Raw genomic sequence first — 20,891 nt, forward strand, 5'->3', positions numbered from 1 at the left:
CCACCAAAAGAAAGCTCTATTTGTAGGAAAAAAAGAACATGCATTTCATTTATTTACAGCGTTGCATGACAGCGCAATTGTCAGTTAAAGTAACGCAGCACTACATTGCAAAAAATGGCCTGTTCGGGAAGGGGGGTAAATCCTCTGGAGGACAAGTGGTTAAAGCCATGACTGTGGGAGATTTCCTTTCACGTTTTGTCCCTGTGACAGGAAATGAAAGCTCTGGAGGATGCACAGCAAAGCTTACTCAGCGATTTCTCCCTCATACTCCAAACTGCAACACCCAGAATTCTGGGTCACATGTTACGCCGGAGCCCTCGCTTGAGTGACCACGCATGCGCTGTCCAGGGTGTACCGTACTGCTGGTGAGCGGGCTGTCGTGTTTACTCAGCGGGTAGGAAGAGCACTGTCCGGTCCCGGAATTGGAACTTACGGCACTTTGCAAAATTCTAGCACTTCATTCTTCCGTCCTGACACCCTGGCCTTGTCACAGGCTGCGCGCAGTGAGCGGTAACAAGGTTCCTGTGGTGGTCTCAGCGCTGAGCAGAGATTCGGGCTCCCTGTTAACCCCTTCAGTATCAGCTGGTTATGATTTTTAAGACCCTTTCCAGCTCAGGAATGGCGGGATTGCTTTGCCTGTGACTCCTATTGACACTGATGGTGGTACCCCGGTCATATTTGGGGGACATGAGTGTTCCTTAGCAGTGGTTTCCAATCATATGATTTGATGGAAGGTCCTCTAATTCTGCGCTCCCCCAAATCCCTATGTTAGCTGAAGGGTAAAACAAATCTTAAAGCCGTAGTAACATTTTACAACGTTGACCAGGGGCGGACTGACCATTTGGAAACTCGGGCACTGCCCGAGGGCCCAGGGTCAGTAGGGGGCCCCATGAGATGCCCCTGGTACCTTTTTCATAGGCTTTTTTGAGTTTGGGCAAGGACACGGGCCCCCTATTGCCTGGGGGCCCCATGAGTTGTCAGTCCGCCCCTGACGTTGACACGTGTTAGTAAAACCGTACGTACAATGGCGGACTGACCATTTGGAAACTTGGGCACTGCCCGAGGGCCCGGGGTCAGTAGGGGGCCCCCATGAGATGCCCCTGGTACCTTTTTCATAGGCTTTTTTGAGTTTGGGCAAGGACACAGGGGCCCCATGATCCCCTATTACCCGGTGGCCCCATGAGTTGTCAGTCCGTCCCTGCGTACATATCATCTCAACTACTTTGTGCATTCAGGTGAATTGTACTGCGTTTTTTTTCAGGCTTTCATTTGGTGGTATGATAATGAATATCCCCTGATTTTTTTTTTTTATAATCATAGGAAAACTGGCCCAAAATAGTAAAAAAAAAAATCATTTTTTTAAAATTTTACTGTGTTTCTTGTTACCATAACCTACCACCAAAGAAAAACCCCAAATAAATTTTCCAGCTCTTGACGATCGCAGAGATACCATATATGTGTACTCCTAGATTGTAAGCTCTAAGGAGCAGGGCCCTCGAACCCCTCGTGTATCACATTGTATTGTTATTGTTCTGTCACATGTTCTGTCCCCCTTTGTAATGTACAGCGCTGAGCGAACTATTGGCGCTTTATAAATACTGTATAATAATAATGTTATTTGTTGTTTGTACCTGTACTACAGCCCAGAAACAATAGCGCACATTTTGTTTTTTGTTTTTTTTTACCCGAAACACACTGACATTGACACCAATTAAAAAAAAAAATTCTGACCTTTGACCTTAACTCAAAACTAACCCTGGCACTGAACTAGATCAAACCTTGATCTAGGTATTTTTTCTTTATTTTTTTATTATATTTTTTAATATTTATCTTTTTTTTTTTTTTACAGTTTTTATTTCTTTCTCTGCAAGGAGACATAGAGATACAATGTCTCTCTCTTCCATTCAGAGAGGAAAAAAAAAACAAGGGGGGGGCATGCTTCACAGTGACAGATCAGTGTGATAGCCAATCAGAGGCTACCACTGCGATCATGTGACCCGGAATTGGGAGTCCTGGGTCCTGATCATAAGAACGGGACCTGGGGCTCTCAGTGACACCCTGGTCTTTGTGTTCGGAGAGCGCTGTGCGGCACACTCCCAGCACAAAGACAAATAGGCAAATATCCCAACCACGGCATCACCTGCCTGGAGTTTGCATGTTCTCCCTGTGCCTGCGTGGGTTTCCTCCCACACTCCAAATACATGCTGGTAGGTTAATTGGTTCCTGTCTAAATTGGCCCTAGTATGTGTATGTATGAATGTGAGTTAGGGACCTTAGATTGTATGTCCCTTGAGGGTTAGGGACTGATGTGAATGTACAATATATATGTAAAGCTCTGTGTAAATTGACGGCGCTATATAAGTACCTGAAATGAATAAATAAATAAATATGTGACCCCCACAGAAAAAAGCCCAGCTCTATGAGGCAGACTATTTGTGTGACATTGGCGTGAAGGAGTTAAAATATTCAGTGAAGCAGTAACTGAAGTGTCCTGAAGCCGAAATGTAAGATTATTTTTCGTTTTCCTTCTGTCGCAATAGGCCGCATGGTAAACCGTTTACAGTGCAGGCGAGCGCAGTGTCGTCTTCGGCAGGGAGGGATGCGATATGCGTTGCAGTACATTGCGCTCTTCGATTTTTCTTTCTCAACAATGTGTTGTGGAAGAATACAGACATGCTGCGGTTTTCTGCACTGTGACATGCTGAATACACCGGCATTATGGTGTGGTCGGGGCACAAAACCGTTGTATTTTATGTGTCCTAGCGCTGACCTGCATTTATCCAGTGCGGAAAATCTCAGGTGTCGATGATCCGTTTGGCCCCTTACACACGGGGTGGACACTTGAGATCAGCAGGGAATCTGTTGTCCAATCCCCTGCTGATCAGAGCAAAACAAGCCGATGACACATCCATGTCCGCTCAATTTATGCAGAGTGGACACAGACAGAGCCTGCTCTGCTCTATGGGCAGCTGGGTGTAAATGGACTCCATTGTTTACACCTGACTGCCCTCCAATGCGATCCACCTAGATCAGGGGTGGGCAACTGCGGCCCTCCTGCTGTTGCAAAACTACAAGTCCCATCATGCCTCTGCCTCTTGGAGTAACTGTCAGTCTTCCCATCAGCCTTTGCCTCTGGGAGTCATGCTTGTAACTGTCATCTTCCAATGCTTTGTGGGACATGTAGTTCCACAACAGCCAGTGGGCCACAGTTGCCCACCCCTGACCTAGCTGGATGGGGACAGATCCCCTTACGTTTTTTTTTTTTTTTTTAGATTGGATTGGATCCAGAGGTAGGCGGGGGGGGGGGGGGGGGTGTGGACCATTTACACTCACCGGTCCATAGGAGCGAAAAGACCGCCCAATCAGGTCCACCTGAAAAACTGACAGGCTGACCTAATCAGACCCTGTGGGGTTATTTACTAAAGCCTGGTTCACACCAGTGCATTGTGCTTTTTGTCTGTTTTTTGCATGCATCTTGCTTTTTTTTTTTCAAGGGAAATATCTTTTTGACCTGTGCAGAGTAAGATCGTGGCAAAAAGGCACTACATGTGTTTCAGCATCTTCTCCACTGAACTCTATTGTAGCAAAAACGCTACTTTTTGCATTAAAAAAAGTCCCTGACCCTTTCCAAAAATGCAGCAGCTCAAAAAAGCATAGATGTGAACATGTCCCATAGGAAACCATGTTAAATTGACTGTAGTGTGTTTCTGCAAAAAGCACTAAAAAAACGCATTGGTGTGAACCAGGCCTAACACTGGAGAGTGCAAAATCTTGTTCAACTGTGCTTAGAAACCAGTTAGCTTCCAGGTTTTATTTATCAAAGCCTAATTAAACAAGCTGAAGTTAACCTAAGTTCACACCTAAGTGTTTTCTGCAAGGTTTTGCATAAACTCAGTACAGTCCATTTAACATGATTTCCTATGGGACATGTTCACACCTGTACATTTTCACCTGGTGCGTTTGTTGGAATGGGTCAGGACTTTTTTTAATGCAAAAAGTTGTGTTTTTGGTTCTATAGACTTCAATGGAAATGCTGCAAAAAAGCATGTATTGCATTTTTGCAGTGTTTTAAATCTGCCTAGCAACAAGAAAAATGAAAAACAACCCCCAAAACGCAATGCAAAATGCAGTGCAGAAATGGCTCAAACGCAGCCTGCATAGGTGTGAACCTAGCCGTAAAAGTTGATTGGCTGCCATGCACAGCTGCACCAGATTCTGAGTGCTTCAGTTTTATTAAATCTCCCCTTGTATGTGAAAGGGTCCTTATAGTAAATTCTGCTATTCAGTTGGCCTTTTTACAAAAAAAAAATAAAAAGTTTTGACAAGTGGTCATTTTTAAAACAAGACCAGTTACTAGTAAATACCAACTTTTGATTTTTTTTTTTTTACCTTTATTACTACATTAACATTATTTTTTTACAGATACCGTATTTTTCGCTCCATAAGACGCACTTTTTTTCCCCCAAAAAAGGGGGGGAAATGTCAGTGCGGATTATGGAGCGAATGTAAAGCGGCCGGTCCGGTATTTCTGCCGCCACCATGTCAGAATATTGGGCCGGCCGCTTATCTCTTCTCTCCTGCAGGACCCTACCTGTTCCTCGCTTGAGCGCTGCAGTCTTCCCGCGGCGGCTTCTGTGACAGCCGGGTGCCCACTGCGCATGTGCGAGAAGCGCCGCGCTTTGTGAATGGTTCGGTGTCTTCTGGGACACATGGCAGGTCCCAGAAGGCTCCGGGCCATTCACAAAGCGCAGCGCTTCTCGCGCATGCGCAGTGGGCACACGGCTGTCACAGAAGCCGCCGCGGGAAGAAGGAAGGACAACTCCGGGGAAGAGGGAGCGGGTACCTGTCAAATTCAGGTACCTGTTCTCCCTCCCTCCCCAAAGGTCCGCAGTCTCTGGTCATCCCCTGCACTGTCCGCAGTCTCTGGTCATCCCCTGCACTGTCCGCAGTCTCTGGTCATCCCCTGCACTGTCCGCGGTCTCTGGTCATCCCCTGCACTGTCCGCAGTCTCTGGTCATCCCCTGCACTGTCCGCGGTCTCTGGTCATCCCCTGCACTGTCCGCGGTCTCTGGTCATCCCCTGCACTGTGTCCGCGGTCTCTGGCCATCCCCTGCACTGTGTCCGCGGTCTCTGGCCATCCCCTGCACTGTGTTCGCGGTCTCTGGCCATCCCCTGCACTGTGTCCGCGGTCTCTGGCCATCCCCTGCACTGTGTCCGCGGTCTCTGGCCATCCCCTGCACTGTGTCCGCGGTCTCTGGCCATCCCCTGCACTGTGTCCGCGGTCTCTGGCCATCCCCTGCACTGTGTCCGCGGTCTCTGGCCATCCCCTGCACTGTGTCCGCGGTCTCTGGCCATCCCCTGCACTGTGTCCGCGGTCTCTGGCCATCCCCTGCACTGTGTCCGCGGTCTCTGGCCACCCCCTGCACTGTGTCCGCGGTCTCTGGCCACCCCCTGCACTGTGTCCGCGGTCTCTGGCCACCCCCTGCACTGTGTCCGCGGTCTCTGGCCACCCCCTGCACTGTGTCCGCGGTCTCTGGCCACCCCCTGCACTGTGTCCGCGGTCTCTGGCCACCCCCTGCACTGTGTCCGCGGTCTCTGGCCACCCCCTGCACTGTGTCCGCGGTCTCTGGCCACCCCCTGCACTGTGTCCGCGGTCTCTGGCCACCCCCTGCACTGTGTCCGCGGTCTCTGGCCACCCCCTGCACTGTGTCCGCGGTCTCTGGCCACCCCCTGCACTGTGTCCGCGGTCTCTGGCCACCCCCTGCACTGTGTCCGCGGTCTCTGGCCACCCCCTGCACTGTGTCCGCGGTCTCTGGCCACCTCCTGTACTGTGTCCGCAGTCCATTGGTTCAGAATATTTTTTTTCTTGTTTTTCTCCTCTAAAACCTAGGCGCGTCTTATGGTCAGGGGATGGCCAGAGACCGCGGACACAGTGCAGGGGATGGCCAGAGACCGCGGACACAGTGCAGGGGATGGCCAGAGACCGCGGACACAGTGCAGGGGATGGCCAGAGACCGCGGACACAGTGCAGGGGATGGCCAGAGACCGCGGACACAGTGCAGGGGATGGCCAGAGACCGCGGACACAGTGCAGGGGATGGCCAGAGACCGAGGACACAGTGCAGGGGATGGCCAGAGACCGAGGACACAGTGCAGGGGATGGCCAGAGACCGAGGACACAGTGCAGGGGATGGCCAGAGACCGAGGACACAGTGCAGGGGATGGCCAGAGACCGAGGACACAGTGCAGGGGATGGCCAGAGACCGCGGACACAGTGCAGGGGATGGCCAGAGACCGCGGACACAGTGCAGGGGATGGCCAGAGACCGCGGACACAGTGCAGGGGATGGCCAGAGACCGCGGACACAGTGCAGGGGATGGCCAGAGACCGCGGACACAGTGCAGGGGATGGCCAGAGACCGCGGACACAGTGCAGGGGATGGCCAGAGACCGCGGACACAGTGCAGGGGATGGCCAGAGACCGCGGACACAGTGCAGGGGATGGCCAGAGACCGCGGACACAGTGCAGGGGATGGCCAGAGACCGCGGACACAGTGCAGGGGATGGCCAGAGACCGCGGACACAGTGCAGGGGATGGCCAGAGACCGCGGACACAGTGCAGGGGATGGCCAGAGACTGCGGACAGTGCAGGGGGCCTGCACTGTGTCCGCGGTCTCTGGCCACCCCCTGCACTGTGTCCGCGGTCTCTGGCCACCCCCTGCACTGTGTCCGCGGTCTCTGGCCACCCCCTGCACTGTGTCCGCGGTCTCTGGCCACCCCCTGCACTGTGTCCGCAGTCCATTGGTTCAGAATATTTTTTTTCTTGTTTTTCTCCTCTAAAACCTAGGCGCGTCTTATGGTCAGGTGCATCTTATGGAGCGAAAAATACGGTATATAGTGCTGCCAATTTACACAAAGCTTTACATACAGAGGGGAAAATAATTATTTGATCCCCTGCAGATTTTGTAAGTTTGCACACTTACAAAGAAATAAAGGGTCTATACTTTTTATCATAGGTGTATTTTAAATGATAGAGACAAAATATCTACCTAAAATCCAGAAAAACACGAAACAAATGTTATAAATTGAGTTGTAGTTCAGTGAGTAACATTAGTATTTGATCCCCAAGCAAAACATGACTTAGTACTTGGTAGAGAAACCCTTGTTGGTAAGCACAGCGGTAAGCAGTTTTTTACCAGGTTTGCACACATTTCAGGAGGGATTTTTGTCCACTCTTTACAGAGCTTCTCTAAATCCTTAAGATTTGATGGTTGTTGCTTGGCAACTTGAAATTTCAGCTCCCTCCATACACTTTCTATAGGATTGAGGTCTGGAGACTGGCTAGGCCACTCCATGACCTTAATGTACTCCTTCTTGAGCCACTCCTTTGTTGCCTTGGCAGTATTTTTTGGGTCATTGTCATCCTGGAAGACCCATCCACAATCCATCAGTGTTCTGGCTGAGGGAAGAAGGTTCTCATTAAGATTTTACAATACATTGCCCCATCTATTGGCCCCTCAATAAGGCAAAGTTGGTCTGTACCTTTAGCAGAGAAGCAGCCCCAAAGCAGAATGTTTCCACCTCCATGCTTCACTGTAGGGATTATATTCTTAGGGTCATAGTCAGCATTGTTCTACCTCCAAACACAGTAAGTGCCAAAAAGCCCCCTTTTTTTTTTGTCTCATTTGACCACAGCACTTTCTCCCAGTCCTTCTCTGAATCATTTAGATGTTCATTGGCAAACTTTAGACAGGCTTGTACATGTGCCTTATTGAGGAGGGGGACCTTGCGAGCACTGCAGGATTTCAGTCCATGGCAGCGTATTGTGTTACCAATGTTTTTTTGGTGACTGGTGCCAACTGCCTTGAGATCATTCACAAGCTCCTCCTGTGTAGTTCTAGGCCTATCCCTCACTTTTTTCATAATCACCCTTACCCAGTGCGGCAAAATCTTGCATGGAGCTCCAGACCGATATCGAATGATGGTTCTTTTGTATTTCTTCCATTTGCGAATAATTACTCCAACAGTTGTCTCCGTCTCACCAAGCTTCTTGCTGATGGTCTTGTAGCCCATTCCAGCCTTGTGCAGGTCTACAGTCTTCTCCGTGACGTCCTTTGACAGCTCTTTGGTCTTGCCCATGAATGACGGTCAGGTTTGAATGAAAGAAGGAGATTCCGTGGACAGGTATCTTTTATACACATAACGAGTTGTTGTTAGGAGCACCTTCTTAAATTGACAGGACTAATCTGTGTAGTACATGAGCACATAGCCAGTCTGTGGGAGCCAGAATTATTGTTGGTTGGTAGGGGAGCAAATACTTAGTTTACTCACTGAACTGCAATTCAGTTTATAACATTTTTCTTTTTTGGATTTGTTGTTGATACACTGTCTCTATCGTTTAAAATACACCTATGATAAAAATTATAGACCCTTAATTTCTTTGTAAGTGGGCATACGTACGAAATTTGCAGGTGATCAAATAATAATTTTCTCTACTGTAGACATGTGTCTAGAAATATTACAAATCATGAATGGTACAGGGAAATCTCTTGAGGATATGCTCTCAAATTTCAGGGATGAATTTTCCTGCCTTGCATTGGAAGCCTACCAATGCGGGGTCATTAGTAAGGACACATATGACTGACTCCCCTGTGGAACTTCATGCAAGTGCTGAGATGGTCAGGTTGGTAGGGGATCAAATACTTATTTTACCCACTGAACTGCAACTCTTTTTATAACAGTTGTATCATATGTTTTTTTCTGGAATTTTGGTTGATATTCTGTCTCTATCATTTAAAACACACCTATGATAAAAATTATAGACCCTTCATTTCTTTGTAAGTGGGAAAACTTACAAAATCTGCAGGGGATCAAATAATTAATTTCCCCACTGGATATATTGAACATTCACATCAGCCCCTGCCCTCAAGGAGCTTACAATCTACAGTCTTTAACTCGCATTCATACACACTACCTTTTACCTACCGGCATGTCTTGTGTGGGAAAAAAACAGAGAAATTTCATACAGGCACAGGGAGAACATGCAAACACTAGGCAGGTAGTGCTATGGTTAGGATTTGAATTGACGATGCTAATGCTGCTAGGCAGAAGTGCTAACCACTTAGCCACTGTGCTGACCCAAAAATATCTAAATCCAATATCAAAAATTGAATGTTTTCTAGTGTACCTTTCCTTAGATGTGAAGTCTGCATTAGTTATGCTTTTTACACTTTTTATTTTCACCTTGATCTTGCCAGTAACACATTTCCAGTCAAGTGACAACTTGCAGCATTTAGGAGCTTAGGAGAAGCAGCGTTATCACTCTAGGAAGGGAGAGTGTTAAGACTATATAACACCTCCCTCTCTTCTCCATAACAGGAGAAGGGGTTTTTCAGTCCACAACGGGGAGGTGTTTTTGTAGTCCGTGAAGAGAGCAGGGAATAATGCGAAATGATAACAGTCCAGAGACAGAGAGTACATTTTGCAAGATTTCTGGCTGGATGAACAGCTATTCCTATTTTTGCGCTTGTCGGCATGCATGTTAACCCTTTGAGGACCATAAGATTACGGAACGCCAAAAGAATCAATATTTTTGTTTTTAAAGTTCGTACACTTCAGTTGCTGTAACTAAGCCATTTCATGAAATAATTGGCAAAAAGCTAGATCCATTTGTTGTTTGTTGATAAGAACTAATATTTTGACTCAAACCAAAAAAAAAAGGAAGAGTTTTAAGTTCTTAATCAGATGATACAGGCAATTAAAAACATGGGACAAATACGTCCCTTGGTCCTCAAAGGGTTAACAGATACATGGGGATGTTCTCAACACGTACAAGGAGTGACCATAGCCTCACAGTTACTGTTCTAGTTTACATACACTTTAAAATCCAGCCCACATGTTTTATTCTTATTGTGGATAGACTGGCAAAGGGTTAGACCCCCCCCCCCCCATCAGTTTTCTTCATCGTTTTCTGCCAATAGTCAGAAAGTGAGACCAATAAGATTTGAAAATTACAGTCACATGCCTGAAATAAAAAATCTTATCCTAATATTTTACAATTGTCACCAGAAGATCAGGTTGAAGGAAATCTTCCAATGGGGACACTTGTTCATGTGACTGCTGTCAAACGTGGGATTTATATTCACTTTGGGTGATTTCCTTTCATATTCTGTAATGTCTTTGTGATAGTTAAGGAAGGGGAAAAATACCCAGTGGAATCGGATATCATATCCCTTTAGGAGTAAACAATTCCACTGTTTATAATAAGAACCATCAAGAAATTGCTTCATTTCTTACCTTAGATTGTACGCCCCTTGAGGGTTAGGCACTGATGTGAATGTACAATATATATGTAAAGTGCTGCGTAAATGGACGGCGCTATATAAGTATCTGAAATAAATTTCTTCCTGAATTTAAATCTGAACTTCTGGCACAAACCCTTTCATTTAAATATGCTCTCATTAACCACAAAAGATATAAATCCACTTTATGTACACCAATTGCCTTTAAACTCAGATATTACCTTGTAAATGTAGCAGTGAAATCAGCACTGAGCTGTACGTAGCCTGTGCAGAGAGCAGAGCCTGCATAAAACTGCAGGAGGGGCGGATACATAACCAGTCACCCTGCACAATGAGGGTGCAGCACTTAGTGGTCATTATTACAGGAAGCTCCTACCCAGAAGAACTCTTCCATGCTGGATAACTACACAGATCTGGAAGAAATACACAAAGCATGAGAATATTCACATGAGAATACACAGGAGTCTTGTATTAAGGCAAAATGTGGTTACCCTGGAGTGCAGCTTTAATTTGGTCAGACACTTTCCTTTGTAACGCTCACATTTTCCTTGGAGTTGACATGAAACTAGTACATAAATGCAATGCATCTGCTAAGTTAGTATTTGTTCATATCACAAATACTATATTTCTTTGCATGTTTTGTTTTAACTCATTCTATAATCTACATGCTTATGTGAGTGGGTCAGTTATTAATGCAATAGGGCAAGGCCATGGGCGGACTGACCATTTGGAAACTCGGGCACTGCCCGAGGGCCCGAGGTCAGTAGGGGGCCCCATGAGATGCCCCTGGTACCTTTTTCATAGGCTTTTTTGAGTTTGGGCAAGGACACAGGGGCCCCATGATCCCCTATTGCCTGGGGGCCCCATGAGTTGTCAGTCCGCCCCTGGGCAAGGCTAATGATTTGTATGATCCTAAAGGTATGCATCCATATAGTCAAGATCCACCCAGATGCCTGGACCGGCAGCTAGCTCAGCCTCTTAGTGAAATGCTGGGATACTGAACCAGCTGCTTCCTTCTCCACCACAGCCTAGCGCTTCAGTGACTGTTGGAGGGACAGAGCAGAGAGCTGGTGACTGACACTACCAGCTCTCTGCAGCCTAAAGACCAAGAGTTGAGTGATCAGCGGTGTTTGATCGCTTAGTTCTCGATCTTGGAGGCAGTGGGGGACAACAGAAGCATTGGACTGATGCTGCATCCACCTAGATGAGTATAATTATTTTTTTTTATCAATTAAACCCATACTTTTTCTTTCAAAATGTGATTTTTTATTATGCATTTCCTAAACCCGGAATGATATTAAAGACTTTTTTTTTTAAATAACAAACATACCTGCTCTGTGCAGTGGTTTTGCACAGAGCAGCCCCAATCCTGCTCTTCTTGGGTCCCCCACTGGCGCTTCAGGCCCCTCCCTCCTTCCTATTGCCCCCATAGCAAGCAGCTTGCTCGGGGGGCACCTGATCAGGCTCACGCCCAAGCTGCTGCTCTGTGTGTGTCCATTCACATATGGAGCGTGGCTCAGCCCTGCCCCGCCCTCACTCTCCCCCAATTGGCTCACTGCCAGTAATTGACAGTAGCAGCAGCCAATGGTTGCCACTGTTGTCTCAGTCAATGAGGGAGAGACCCGGGAGAGACCCAGGAGAGCTGTGTCTCCAGTGCACATCGCTGAATCGAGATTGGACTCAGGTAAGTTTTAGGGGGGCTTTGGTAGCTGCTGCACACAGAAGGTTTTTTTACCTTCATGCATAGAATACATTAGGGTAAAAACCTTGAGCCTTTACAACCACTTTAAAAGTTTGGGGGCACAAAAATCAAACCTGACAGATTCCCTAATCCTCCACACTATTCAAAAAATTTTGAACCAGTTCACACCAGGAATTGCACAATTCAACCCATTCATTCAGAAATAGTGCATGCACTACTTTTGGATATGCACTGCAATTGGATCGCATTGTACTTCTGTACCATGCATTCCTGTATGGGCAAATGCACTGAATTTGGGGTGTTATCAACTTAATACTGACCCCGCTGCAGATGAAAAACTGCAGTGTGTTTTGAACGCAGTGCAGGAAATGCACACGTTTCCTGCAACACGTTTTGGTGTGAAGTGGCCCTTATACTCCAAAGTGATATTAAACTCAAAAGGAGGAGGACAATACTTACCTACAATACTTACCTTGGATGATACTTCTTTCTTCTTTAAAATGATCCTTTTCTGTCTCTTGTGGCAGATTCCCAAGCCTCTGCCCTCCCCCCATCTATTTGAGGGTGTCATCTTTAGCTGGCTGCGCTAAAGAGACAACCATTAATGCCCTTTGCCAATCTGGCTGTGTCCATAGACACACACAGTGCTTTCCAAGCCATGCCCACGCTCTCACCTCTTTTACTAACTTGACTGACAGCAGCACAAGTCTCGCTCTGCTGCCCTCAGCAACCTCCTCTGCAAACTGGAAGATCCGGAAGTGACTTAGATAGTCCAGGAGTCGGTGGCGGTTAATGAGGGCTAGCAATCAGTGTTTGAGGATGGGGGCAGAGAAGGTGCAAGGGTACTGGGGCAATTCTTACCTTAATGCAGAAAATGTATTAAGGTAAAACAATGCCTAGCACTTGGTACTACTTTAGACATACAGTAAGTGCTACTTATGTTTAAAGTGGAATGTCAGGGTGAGTCAGCCATTACAGACTCTGTAGGTTTGACGTTGGTCTTTGCAGAATAATTAAAGTCTGAACTTTCTCCTAGATTTGCTTTTGCAAAATGTTGCTGTACTTGTTTTTGCTGTATGTATGTCAGTTTTCGAAGCCAACTAATAGTGTGGTGGATTTTCTTTTCATTCAGCTTTTCAGTTTCGAGATGCTTTTAAACCCAGTGTTACGACCACAGCTCTGGAAATCTTGGACATTGTCTTCAGAAGCATTCGCTACTGTACTTTCTTGTAAGAATAGGCTGTACTCAAATAATTGTGACCAGTCAAGAGGTATGTACCTGACAAACTTAGTATTTGTATTTTAAGTGGTCTCTGACATCTCTTCCTTGGCTTCCACCCCCAGCTCGCCATGAAGACACTGCCTAGACAACTATTCAGCCTTACTTGTGCACTGTGCCTGCTGATACATTGATCCCCAGTACATATATCTTTTTTTGGCACCTCAAAGCTAGGTCCGATCTCCAGGACATCCACCTGACTCTTGAAAGCTGCAGCTTACCTCTACCTTCTCTGGCTCCTCAGCCTGCAGCCATTCTGATCACAATCCCAGCTGTCACATTGCTTGGTATGCTGAAAACTGCTCACTACTCTACACAGCTCACTCTGTGCAATTCCATCCTGAGCCTCCAGATGGCAGAAACACCACTCTGCAAGTTGACTGGTATGACCACTACACCTTTGGCTCCTACCCAGCCGATCTCTGTATTCCTTAGTCTCCAGGGGATCTAGGGGCCATGACCGCATCCCCAGGCAAAGAACACCCATAACTGCAGCTGTCCCAAGAACATCCACCCCTGCAGTGAATCCCACACAGCTGCCTCTGATACAGAGCAAGGTCTGCTTGTCATACATAGTCCAGGCGTAACTTGTCCCGCAGACACACAGTACCAGAGCCACCCACCACCAAAGCTGGGAGCTACTGGCCGCTGTGTCTGTGCCACCACATTGGATCTTTGAACATTAAGGCGAAGGATGAGAAAGCTAGGTGATGCTGAATATCCTGCAGGAAATAACACTGGTTGTATCTGACTTGTTGCAGTATCTAATGCACACTGTGAAAAGCTACAGTGTGCAGTGAAGTCAGAGTAAGCAATTTCTGTACGATAGGAGATCGTACACCTGTACAGGAGTTAAGGTAAATCAGATATTTAAGAAATCAAAGAGTGATAAGGATGTTAAACATAGAGCCTGAACCTTCAAAAGTGATGGCAATTCATTTATTTCTGTCCTTGGAGATTCCTGTTTTTACTTATTGTTTTCTCATATGTGTCCTTAGCTTCCCTGAACTCGATTTGCCAGTAATTACTGGCAGCTTAGAAGTTAAACCTTAGGTATACCTCCAGCAAATCATGGCTCTCTGATGGTCAAAAGGCATGGCACATTGTATTCTAGGATGCAGGGGAATGATCAGGCCAGAGTTCAGACCTGGAAGAGTCAGAGTTCTCAGGGTTTGTGTTTCCTTGAGATGCTCAGTAGAATAACGAATGTATGTACAAGCACTGTTAAATGCCTTTCACCGGCTATGCTGGCTTTAGAACTTTAAGTTCTTTAATTTTAACTAGTTCATAGTCTGAGGCCTCAAGCACACTGATGATTGGAGATTGGAGTTGTACACCGTCCACACCATTGTATTTCTATTGCAGGTACAGCCAGGTTTGTGCAATAAGCTGCAGATAGGAAGCCTGTACAAATCAATTATAGTCTGACATTGTCCACAGCTGTCTGCAGCTGCTTATATGTAAATTTACATGGAGCAATTACCTTCTGTTAGGATTAGGTATGTGCTTCTGAATGCAAACAGTTCACATCCAGGGCTCACATCCATCCCAAACCACAGGTATTCGATCCATGTGCTTTTACATGCAACATAGACAGTCAGAGGGTCATTGATTTTGTACAGGTTTCCCATTTGTGGCTGATCAGAAACGCCTGGATATACCCACCATTACATTTACTATCCACTGAGAGTGGAAGAGGGATGTACAGGTCTGAGAGTTAATTAGTTGTGCTGAGAGAGCAGAGTGACGAGGAATTACCTCTTCAGATTGCTGTCCTTTCACTGTCTAGTCTCACATTCTTTAACTGTAAGTGTTGTCATCCACCTGACTGCAGTGTCATGAGGTTGTTTAAATCTCAGAAATGGATAAACAGAATGAGAAATCCTTTGACCTTCAAATTACTTTCCTTATTTCTACATATTTTGTATGTTTAGTTAGCTATTGCCTGGAGCACAGCTATGGTAACTTGTGTTACAGAATGCACACAAAAGAGTACATGAGTTAAAATATGTTGTTTCCTGTAGTATGCCTTTAAATGGTATTTCCAGTTAACATAAAATGTGTGCCATGGTGGGTATATAGAGCTAGCTGCAGGCTAGATTGGAAGCCTCTTCACGTCATTTCTGTGCATATGTATTTTATTCCTGACCACCAGTGTTCAAGGACGTGTACTAAAAGTGGGATGTTGGTACCATAGTGATCCCCGGCCCAGAACATTGTCCTTATGCACACAGGCAACACATTACAGAAGTATAGAGTGAGAATGACAGTGCAAATTATCAGGTGAGGATTTGGACTGTGGATAGCGTAGTAGTGTGAACTTTGTTCATATTAGGAATGTCTGAAGTTTACTGAATGCACTTATGTCAAAGGCTTAAAGCTGAAGTAATCTGCTCATTCAGGTATATTTTGTAGGTGATATTATCTTCTTGCAAAATATTATTTACTACCATGGCAGTATTTATAGTTTGATTGTTGTTGTGAGAACTGCATTACTGACTTTATTAGAATTTAAAAATGTAAAGCTGAAACACTTAGGAATCTTGATTTTATCTCAGCTCCTAACATCTACTCTGAGAATCAAAACAAGCACATAAATGTGTCTGATTTCCTGTTAATTGGTGCTGATCTGCAAAGGTAAGTAAACAAAAAAATTGGTAAATATAAAATAACTTGTATATGAATTGCAAAATGTAATCTGCTGTAATTTTAGCAACTCTAGCTTTGTTCCGCAATGTTGTGCCCTCTAAGAAAGTATGTTTGATCTCCTCTCTGAAGCAAGGTGGAGATACAGTAGGATCAAGTTGATGGTGATGCTGCACATTAGCAGAAATATATATATACTAGAAATGTTGCACATGGGAGTAAAAAATGCTGTGTTTTTTTACTGATCAGAAATGAGATGCATTGTTGTCTATGGGACATTTCACACAGCTGAGTAATGATCAGTATTACAGCGCTGAGTACAGAGCAGTAAAACAAAAATAGAAAACGTTTCATTTGAGTGCAGTAATATACTCATGTGTTTACTCATTTATTTGTTTACGTGAGTATATTATAATACTGTCAATGAAGAAGAATTTTACTCGTCTATACCCTCACACGCCTTTACTCGCCTATACTTGCCACTACTCAGGTCTTTACACACAATTTTTGGCCCCTTGCACACAAGCGTCACAAGTTCCTTAGTACACAACAGTAAATTATGATGCCCGTGTGCAAGGAGCCTAAGAATGCTTTCAGAAGAGCTAATAGCTTATTTTTATCAATTATATTTGGTGTGACCACTCTTTGCTTTCAAAACAGTATCAATTCTTCTGCACACGTTTTTTGAAGGAACTTGGAAGGAAGGTTGTTCCAAACATCTTGGAGAACTAATCACAGATCTTCTCTGGATGCAGACTGGCTCAAATCCTTCTGTGGGGGCCAAACTGTCACTTCCAGGACTCCTTGCTCTTTTTTACACTGAAGATAGTTCTTAATGACATTGACTGCATGTTTTGGGTCATTGACCTACTGCGGAATAAATTTGGGGCCAATCACACACCTCTCTGATGGTATGGCACAAGTATCTGCCTGTATTTCTCAGCATTGAGGATGCCATTGATCCTGAGCTAATCTCCAACTCCATTTGCAGAAATGCAGCCCCAAACTTGCAAGGAACCTCCACCATGCTTCACTGTTGCCTCCAGACAATCCCCAGCCCTTTGGCAAATAAACTGCCTCCTGCTACTGCCAAATATTTAAAATTTTGACTTATTAGTCCAGAGCATTTGCTGCCATTTTCTGCACCCCAGTTCCTATGTTTTTGTACATAGTTCAGATACTTAGCCTTGTTTCCACATTGGAGGTATGGCTTTTCGGCCTCAGTTCTTCCATGAAGACCACTTCTGGCCATACTTCTCCGAACAGTAGATGGGTGTACCTGGGTCCCACTGTTTTCTGTCAGTTCTGTGCTGATGGCTCTGCTGGGCATTTTCCAGACACAATATGTCTTTCATCTGCTGCATTAAATTTCTTTGGCTGACAACTGTATCTACGGTTCTCAAAATTGCTAATTTCTTTGTGCTTCTTCAAAAGAGCTTGAAGAGCACATCTTTAAACTCCAGTCTGCTTTGAAATATTTGCCTGGGAGAGACCTTGTTGATACAGTAAACTGTCTTGTTGCTGTTCTCAGTCTTTCCATGGTGTATGAACTGTGACATGAAACTGTCTTCCACAACCTCACCTTAGAAGCAGATTTTGGCTGTTCCTCACCCAGGTTTAATCTTCTAGTCAGCTGTGTCTGTTTCAGTTAATGACTGTGTTTGGCATAATTGGTACTCATACACTGGAACTATTCCTAGAAAATCCCCGACTTTGCAAGTGTACAAAGTGTGCCAGTGTAAGAATTGATACTGGTTGGAGGCCAAAGGGTAGTCACACCAATTATTGATTTGATTTAGAATTCTCTTCTGTTCACTTTGCATTTTGTAAATTGATAAAAATAAACAATTACAATATACAATTTTGTAAGCATTCTTACTGTACAGCATTTCTTCACACCTGCTTAAAACATTTGTGCAGTACTGTACGTACCTCATGAAGCCTGACTGGAACACTCCTAGGCCGTTGCTAAGAGACTCCTAGCTATTACTGTTCATCTCTGGAGCAAGCTCTTTCTCTTATTCAAACCCCCTCACATACATGTTCTCTCCACTGATGCAGTAGCTCTGAGTTCAGCATTTGAGAGCTCGCTTCTGTGATGTAAGGATGAACAGTAACAGCTAGGTGTCTCTTAGCAATGTCCTAGGAGTTTTCTAGTCAGTCTCCATGAAGTACATAAATGCCTACACCTATAGCAAGGACATTGTTCAACTTTGGTCAAAGCTGCACAATTTGTTTTTATCTACAGACGCCCCTTATCTGCATAGGCCGTTTTTAGGTAAAGGTAAACTAACCCTATAGGACAATCATACTAGTAGTCTGTCTTTGAAACACTTTGTAGGATGATGCTAAATGTCTTAATAGGATTCTGAGACAATACTAAGAAGTGCTTGTTATCACTTGGGACTATAGATCTCCATGACCCAACTGATGTAAGTATTGCTTGAAATGGTTATATCAGCTGTGGATCAACCTGTGTATTGGCACTCTGAAATACTTCATATTTAGTCTAATATCATCCACGTCTTTCACGTTCAGTTTTGAGATGAACCACATACACTGCCTTTTTTTAAGTGCCTGTTGTTGGTTGAAGTTAAACAAGTGAAATTAATATAGTGATTACTTTTTTTCCTTACTTCAACTAATGTATCTGATATGGAACAGATCCAGGTACTTACAGTTAACACTACAGAGTGCGTAAAGGGTGGGACCGCATAGTTAAGATGTGACATGGCCATTTACTGTTAAGCATTGCTTGTCTCTAGTGCACTGAACTGACAACCCAACACCATGTCTAAAAATTACAGATTGCTGCATGGTTTGTGTTTCTCCCTGTTGTGTGCAGCGTTTAAGTCATCAGCATGGCAGATGTTTAAATTGCGTCATTGAGTCATCTGTAATGGATTGATTTGGGAATGACAATGTTTAACTTGGTTTCAGGTTCACAGTTTGTTTTGAAAATTTATAATTATTCTGTTTCATATTGCATTGGCAGAGATAGCATACTGGAGGCATTCCAAGTAGAGCACATTGGTTAATAAAATATATTTTTTACAGTTTATTGCTTTTTAAACAGGATGCCACGCTAACAGTTGAGAATTAACCATTAGCCGCCCGGCCAATGGCCGTTTGGCGGCTTCAAAAGTGTTGCTGCATTCCGGGTGCACGCCATTTGGCATGCTCCCGCACATGCGCAGTTTGCGCTAATGCAGAGCGGCGCAGTAGCGCGATCTGTCATCGGCCGTGTACCTCAGATACGGCCGATGACAGATCCGAGTACCGGCTCCCGTTGCTGGTACCATGTGACCTGCTGTGACCAATCACAGCAGGTCACATGACCGTTGTATACAATGGATGGCTTCATTCATGCCATCCATTGTATACTAGTGTCTAGCTGTGAATGGTCACAGCTAATCACATGCACATGTCATGTGATTAGCTGTGACCAAATTACAGCTAAGCACAAAAAAAAAAAAAAAAAAAAAAAAGCTGAATGAATCGATTTCATTCAGGTAAATGCTTGCTTATAGCAAAGTAATTCTTTGCTATAAGCAAATTGTGTAAAAAAAAAAAAACAAAACAAAACAAAAAAAAAAAAATACTGATCACTTCCCCAAAGTAGTACAATGTTACTATGGTAACATTGTACTACTTTGGTCATAGTAAAATATGAAGAAAGAATCTTAAAAAAATAAAAAAAAATGTAATAAAAAATTAAAAATAATAAAAAAATTAAAAAAAAAAAATATATATTTTTTTCATACTGTCACCAGTCAGTGTCCCTGTTCACCGCCATGCCAGTTATATGATGACGCTGTACTGCACTGGTAACAGTATGTAAAAAAAAAATAGTGAAAATAGTTTTTTTAATTTTTTCATTTTCCGAAAAATTATGACAAAAAAAATACAACTTCAAAAAACTCTCCATGCCTCTTATGAAGTACGTCGGACTGTCTACTCTGCAAAAAGGGGTCATTTGGGGATATCTGTACTGTTCTGACATTCTTGGACCTCAAGAAATTAGATTGGCTGTCAGTACTTCAGGATTGATCAATTTTCAGATCTATACCAGAGTTTGTGAACTCTATAACTTTCCTACAAACTAAATAATACATCCTAATTTGGGTTATTTTCACCAAAGACATGTAGCAGAATACATCTCGGCCTAAATTTATGAAGAACAATTATTTATTTGTAAACTTTTATAACAGAAACAAAGAAAAATGTGTTTTTTTTCAAAATTTTGGGTCTTTTTTTGTTAATTTAGCAAAAAATAAAAACCCCAGCGGTGATTAAATACCACCAAAAGAAAGCTCTAGTTGTGTGAAGAAAATGATAAAATTTTAGTTTGGGTACAGTGTTGTATGACCGCGCAATTGTCATTCAAAGTGTGAGAGCGCTGAAACCTGAAAAATGGCCTGGGCAGGAAGGTGTAAAATTGCACGGTATTGAAATGGTTAAACTATCAAGCTTCACCCCAACAGCTAGGGCAGCATGGGTAGGTTCCTTTTTTTGCCCTCCCTCAAACCTAGAGTTACTATTGGGACTTGGTTGTTTGGATTGAATTGTTGGACAAACGTACTGAACCAGTAGCAAGAAGAAAAGAATCATAGGCTTGTAAAATCTTGGTCAGACCAAGTCGATATTTATATGCAGTACCCAATTAGCAGACAGGATAGTTCACCAGCAACAACGGTAGGTGCAAATATTTAAGAATCCAAATTTGATGAAAAATCAATGCTCTTCCAAGTATGTACTGTATGTATAACTTAGACCAGAGATTGACAAATTTGCTTTGACTCTAGGAGCCAGCTAAATAAGCCAGGATTTTTTTTAGCGTAGCTTGGGGCAAGGCAAGTAGTTTGGCTCCCTAACCCTAACTTACTTACAGCAGAGCGGCCAGCCAATAACTCAGATGTAACACGGTTACAGGCTAGCTGGAAAGAATGACAAAAATAAAAAACC

General features: G+C 44.3%; 1 protein-coding gene across 2 annotated transcripts in view; it reads left to right on the forward strand.

Annotated features, from left to right (window-relative positions):
- The first annotated feature begins 262 nt into the window (after positions 1–262).
- LOC149442045 (uncharacterized) overlaps positions 263–20,891 on the forward strand; it is a 110,833-nt gene continuing 90,204 nt past the window's right edge. The window contains exons 1-2 of one of the 2 annotated variants that reach the window (XM_089656586.1): positions 263–365; positions 13,134–13,272. In XM_089656586.1, the coding sequence (XP_089512712.1) occupies positions 336–365; positions 13,134–13,272 (169 nt within the window). In that variant the 5' untranslated portion in view covers positions 263–335. Of the gene's footprint in view, positions 395–13,133; positions 13,273–20,891 lie in introns of both variants that reach the window. The other variant, XM_089656587.1, reaches the window with a different exon arrangement.

Source organism: Staurois parvus, unplaced genomic scaffold (genome assembly GCF_062004578.1).
Source record: "Staurois parvus isolate SC_StPar_1 unplaced genomic scaffold, SC_StPar_1.0 ptg000919l, whole genome shotgun sequence".
In the NCBI taxonomy this organism is placed as follows: Eukaryota; Metazoa; Chordata; class Amphibia; order Anura; family Ranidae; genus Staurois; species Staurois parvus.